Source organism: Oreochromis aureus, linkage group 5 (assembly GCF_013358895.1).
Source record: "Oreochromis aureus strain Israel breed Guangdong linkage group 5, ZZ_aureus, whole genome shotgun sequence".
In the NCBI taxonomy this organism is placed as follows: Eukaryota; Metazoa; Chordata; class Actinopteri; order Cichliformes; family Cichlidae; genus Oreochromis; species Oreochromis aureus.
In genome coordinates this window covers 27,374,269-27,380,271 of record NC_052946.1, presented here as the reverse complement: position 1 = coordinate 27,380,271, position 6,003 = coordinate 27,374,269, and the positions used below count along the sequence as shown (strand labels likewise).

The 6,003-nt window shown below is 37.5% G+C and overlaps 1 protein-coding gene across 2 annotated transcripts; it reads left to right on the top strand.

The window, feature by feature from the left end:
* Positions 1-554: 554 nt before the first annotated feature.
* Positions 555-4,439, top strand: LOC116317136 (rano class II histocompatibility antigen, A beta chain-like). 2 transcript variants are annotated; one of them, XM_031735816.2, is made up of 4 exons: positions 555-679; positions 1,995-2,285; positions 2,803-3,081; positions 3,209-4,435. In XM_031735816.2, the coding sequence occupies exons 1-4, from the start codon at positions 625-627 to the stop codon at positions 3,340-3,342; spliced, it is 759 nt and encodes a 252-aa protein (XP_031591676.2). In that variant the 5' UTR covers positions 555-624; the 3' UTR covers positions 3,343-4,435. The 2 variants fall into 2 exon arrangements, with proteins under 2 accessions (XP_031591676.2, XP_039467929.1); XM_039611995.1 differs by having other exon boundaries at positions 619-675; positions 3,209-4,439.
* Positions 4,440-6,003: the final 1,564 nt, after the last annotated feature.

Sequence of the window (6,003 nt, the reverse complement as noted above, 5' to 3'; positions counted from 1 at the left end):
CTTAATCTCCCAAACCGGTCTGATCCAGCCACACTGATCCAAATGTGATTTAACAAAGATTTTACACCAAACGGTCCAGTTTAGGACCACTTATAGGAATACACTGGCTCGTTTTTTTGTGTTTTCTTCTTTTACCTTGACAACTGCTGCTTTCAAATTGTTGTTACTGGTGGTTACAATGTGGTGTGAGACGTCTGATTGTTTTTCATGATCTGTATTTTTTGAACTGGTTCATCATAAGTTTGTAGTCAATGACTGCCTGTAAAAAAACAATCACCATGAATGCCTCATTACAATTTTTAGCAGGTAAAACTAGAAAAATTAATTAAATGCACATAAATTTTACTTTTTTTTTTTAAATTCTTTAGTAAAATTCTTTAAAGTACTTCAGTGTATTGTTATACATTTTAAAGGTTGTTAAACTGCTTGCACTGTTGCACAGTAATTTTTAGTAAAACAATTTTAGGAGAAATGTCTGGAAAGACATAGTGAACAGAACAAAATGTGGATCGGAGTGAACTGAAACTCTAAGTGTAGCTGAAAGAACAGACTCGCTCACAACCTGCACACAGGCTGGTTTGTAATTGAATTCATGCCTCAGTCACGCCTCATTTTGGTTTCAACATGAACCGCTTCAGGTACCTGCTGCTGCTATGTTTCCTCTCTCCATTTGTGGTGGGTGAGTAATTCTTTATTTTTATCTATAGATATCAAGTCACATATGCATTGCACGTAGTTTTTCATTTCATGCAGTGGTAGTGACAGTTTCAACATCTGCATGGCTATTTGACTGTTGATTCAAGATAGATTTGTAAAATGTATAAACCTGTCCTTTAGCATTTTTGGATCACATTTAAAGGCATGCAATCAATAAGACTTTACACATATGCAGCTCTGAGGAGCACATTAGTGCAGCATCAACGTACAATAACCACATGTTTAGCAGGTATAGTGTTTAAAACTCAAAATTTGATGGTAGTTCATTCAGTTATAGTGTATTTCAGTCTAAACCACTGGTGTCAAACTCACTGTCATTCACAAGGGACCAAATGCGATCTCTAATGGGCTGAATCTACAAAACAATTGCATGAAAACCCATTCAAATATTGTGCTTTTCCTTTTATCTTAAAAACGTTTATGAGTTTCAAAACACATAGGGGTCCACTTGAGAAATATCAGCAATGCGTCTCACGTTTTCCACATCCCATCATTATTCAGTATCCGAAGAAACTTTTTTGCACAGCTACTTGGCTTAACAGTATTTCTTTGTTAGTGAGACGACTATACAACTGACAGTGATTCAGGCCTCTCACTCAGACTGGGTTAAAAAATCATTGTCATGATGTGAAATGTTACCTTTTCACACAAAGCTTCTCAGTACAAAGTGAAAAGTATTTTTATTTAAAAGTCCGGCTCAGGCAGTTATGTATGTTTTCTATGCCATATTTAGATGCACACTGACAGACTTTTCCATAATTACCTTAAAGAGAAGCTGAATACAATGCCACTATGTACAGGAATCTATAAAATGAGGAAACGGTCAGCCTCGTGATGTACGTTGCATCAACATAAGGGTTTTTGGAAAGATTTTCTACTTTCCTATTAAAACAGAGAGGGAGCCTTGTTGTTGTTGTTCTTATCAGACTTTCATTAATGAACATAATAAACTGAACAGAGTGTGAGTTGGATTTAACCTGTTCTGTCCGATGTGAGAATATCTGAGCACAGCAGCAAAAAGCAGTTTTGAATCTCTGCTTTTCAAGGGCACAGATGCACCAGCTCACTGATAAGAAAGAGAACTTGTCTCTTCTTACAGGGAACACCACCAGGTTGATAACAGTTCAGATTTAAATATGAGGAAGCTGTTTTGGCTGGAAAGTTTGTTGAGAGTTGGCTGAGCTTGAAAATGAAAAAAAGTCACAGAAAAACAAATCATCCTTAATAAAATCTTGATTGTAGTAAATTTCTACAGCACTTCTTTCTTTTCCTTTCAGATTGCTCTGTTGATGAAGACGGCTACTTCATGTTTGCTGACTTTTGCTGTGTTATGCACTCCAGAGACCCGAAGACAGTGGAGTATCTGATCGATTGGTATTTTAACAAAGAGTTTACGATGCAGTACAACAGCACAGTGGGCAAGTGGATGGGTCTCACGCCGGCTGGATTAATCACAGCATCTCAGTTTAATGAAGACAAATTTGACGTTGATCAGAGAAAAGCAGAGAAACAACTGACTTGTGTCAATAATGTTGATGCAGTATTCAACGGAGTTCAGGAAAACATAGGTAAATGTTCAAACACATTAAATTAGATAGTACTGTTAGTACTGGAAGTGCATAGTTTTCTTCAAAATCTAATGGAAAAAATGTGACTTCTCACAGACAGCGCACATCCACAAAGACCCTTCGAGCAGATAGTCCAGTTCATACAAGCCTGCAGAAACTTCTCGTACTTTCCGTTACAAGATCTCTCAGAGCAGGCACAACACCATTCACTTCCTCTTGCAAAGCTTTTCACAATAAAACAAGATACTTGTACAAATGAACGCTATATAATGCAAATGCTCTTTTAAGGAATTTCAAAACATTTTCTAAATACTTTAACCATCATTATTTCATATGAATTATTACTATTTAATATGGATTTCAATGTTTTTAATATTTCAAAACATTTTAATAGATGATATTTTTAACCTGGTTACAAACAAATACGTTGATTAACTAAAATAAATAACCAGTTATTTATCGCTGGTTTACAGAAGGATAAATTTCATAATTAAAGCTGTTGACCTCCTGATTTCAGCTGCGCCCAGCATGACTCTCCAGGAGGGAGACCACACTTCCAGCCATGACACAATACTCGTGTGCAGCGTTTATGACTTCTACCCCAAACACATCCTTGTGACTTGGTACCTGAATGGACAGGAAGTGACTGAGGGTGTGACCATAAGTGAAGTGATGACAAATGGAGACTGGACCTATCAGGTTCACTCTTATCTGGAGTACACACCTATCCCAAAGGACAGAGTCACCTGTACGGTAGAGCATATTAGCCTAAAGGAGCCCAAGAGTTCTTACTGGGGTGAGGACAGACAAGATCATTTTAATCATGTGCTGTTTGCATTTTTCTATAAATTCACAGAGTCCTTTTTTATTTAAGCACTGCATTATTAACAATTATGAATATCTCTGTTGGTGTTTTGTTGCAGACTCTTCCTTGAGACCATCTGAAAGGAGTTATCTAGCTGGAGGAGTTTGTGCTTTGCTCTTTGGAGCACTAACTTTGTCTTTGGGACTGATCTATTACAGAAGAAAAACCTCTGTCTGGTTCACTATAAACTAATAAATCATCTTTTAATAAATCATCTCTAATAGTTGTTACAAAATTAAATAACTCAACATAGAAGAAAACTTTGATAAATATATTGTATATTTAAAAAGTAACCTAGATGAATCTTTAAAATTTTTACTTTATGTTTATGTAACATTACATTCAGTGACAGTTAATGTGACATAGTTAAATTCAGTTTTAATCACCATACAGCTGCATGTCACTTGTTTTATGTAGCTGCATACATAAAACATGTGACACCATTACGGTCACTGTGAGCTTGCAATGTCAAGATCACCTTGAAAAATTACGTCCAAATAGTTATAGCTGTTAGGTAATTGTTCAGTAATGACTTTCTGACTTTGTGTAATTAAATACACAGTTTAATTATTATTCTTTGCTGTATTAGCTTCTTGTTAAAAAGCTTCAGTGTATTAAATTGGTTCATATAAACTTTTGATTTGTTAGAATTTATCCCCATTATTCTATATTACACAATTACAAAAGTGGTATAACACATTTATGTTTTATCCTTTATTGCACATAGATATGTACTGCAGAATAGTTTGGAATTTAAACTGTTACATTCAGACACTAACAAATATGACAGGGAGAAGCCCCTTCTCTGAGGACTTTGAGGGGGATTGTCTGCCTGTACTGGTGGTGGCACCAGAAGGTACACAACTTTAAGGCCAGACCAAAGCATGTCTATAAATTCTGGTGTTTTGGAGTTCTCTCTCTTTCCCCCCTCTTTCACCCTTCTCTGAGTCTACAGGCCGGACACCAACCTAGAATGGTGATGTGAGAAGCGCCATCTCCTTTTAGGGAGACAGGAGGGTGTAGGGGATGAAACGTGAGCTGGATATCAGACCTAAAGTTTTCCTCCAACTTTCAATCTGTCATGTTAACATTCTGTTTCTGTTCACACGAAGTAAAAGTGTTTACTGCCTGGGTGTGGCAGCCTTTGTCTCTCGGAGCATTGTGGAGAGGCAGGGGTCCATGGCGCCATGTAAAACTCATCTGAAATTCTAATCAATTGATAATAAATTGTGAAAATATATAGTTTGAGCATATTTGTTTTTCTCTCATGAAAATGAACATGGCAGATGTTAAAAAACAGAGTTTAACTCTGAAAGTAAAAACAGCATTGATGTCAGTGCAGTTTTACAAACACTAATATGTAAAACGAAGAAGAAGAAGCAGCTAGTTTTAGCTGTTCCTTTTCATGAGTAATCACCACAGCAGGTATTTGATTTGGCAGAGCTTTATGCCAGATGTTCTTGCTGGTGCACCCCTGAGACTGAGACTTCATTATTGATACAATTAAATGTCACTGGCTGGAGTAAGAAATATTATCGAAGCTCTGTTATCACTACTGTAAAAGATGGCCATTAGAGTTGTTTCCAGGTCTGAGGTCTTACCACTCATTTTAACCATTTTCTTCAAGAGTTACTTATAAAGCCTTATAAAAACCAGCATGATAAGATAAGATAAGATAACCTTTATTAGTCCCACGCGTGGGAAATTTGTTTTGTTACAGCAGTGGACAGTGCAAAGTTGCATAGAAAAATTAGAGAAAAACACTGGAATAAGATATCAATAAGATACTGTACACAGTAGAATAGAATAAAATAAAATAAAATACTATATACAATCGAATAAAATAGAATACAAATGCTATATACAATATGGGTATAATACAACGATGCCAGAAAGAGTATTGCACTTAGTGTTATTGCTATTGCACATGTGTGGGTGTGTGTGTTTGATCAGTTGAAGTCTTTGTTGTAGAGTCTGATAGCAGTGGGGAGGAAAGACCTGCGAAATCTCTCCGTCCCACATCATGGGTGCCGCAGCCTGCCACTGAAGGAGCTGCTCAGTGCTGTCAGAGTCTCCTGCATGGGGTGAGAGATGTTGTCCAACAGGGATGACAGCTTAGCCACCATTCTCCTGTCACTCACCACCTCCACTGGGTCCAGAGGGCATCCTAGAACAGAGCTGGCCTTTCTGATCAGCCTGTTCAGTCTCTTCCTGTCCCCGGCAGAGATGTTGCCGCCCCAGTCATAGAAGGTCTTCGGGAGTGGGTCCTTCACTCCAAAAGACCTGAGTCTCCACAGCAGGTACAGCCTGCTCTGCCCTTTCCTGTAGAGGGCATCTGAATTATGAATAACTATAAATAAATAATGAATAATAAGTAATAAATAATAAGAATAAATATAAATAATAAATTTGTATATTATGTGTGGTATCAGAAAGTCAACAGGTTTTGTCTACAGTTAGGGAACAGTTAAGGATAAGTTTGTAAACTGTGTGGGAATTTGAATTGTCAGAAGGCTAGTTAGTTTTTTAGTTGAGGCTAACTCCACAGTGATATAATGTTAAGGGATTAGTTTATTGAACATGTTCTTAATGATATGCTGCGTAGAGAGTTGAAATAGCGGGTTCTTCAAACACCAGACATGTCCTTTGTTACCCTTCAAGGTGTTGCCTTAGGTTAGCTGAGGCAAGCCCGCAGGGAAGGAAAACTAGGTCTCGAGCCTAATCTTGTGATACCAACTGTCAGGTAGTACAGGGAGTTAACGTAGATACGCACGCATGCCATGGATACCATTATGAAGCATATCTCTGTCCAGTTTTCACAGCCTTTTCAGACTGGAGAAACTCCCACCCCTA

What these genes read in the sequence shown, in the direction of transcription:
- LOC116317136 (XM_031735816.2), top strand. Translation starts at nt 625, where the DNA reads ATGAACCGCTTCAGGTACCTGCTGCTGCTATGTTTCCTCTCTCCATTT. An exon ending in CCTCTCTCCATTTGTGGTGG is followed by an intron (nt 680 to 1,994) that starts GTGAGTAATTCT and finishes TTTTCCTTTCAG; the next exon opens with ATTGCTCTGTTGATGAAGAC. An exon ending in CGGAGTTCAGGAAAACATAG is followed by an intron (nt 2,286 to 2,802) that starts GTAAATGTTCAA and finishes TCCTGATTTCAG; the next exon opens with CTGCGCCCAGCATGACTCTC.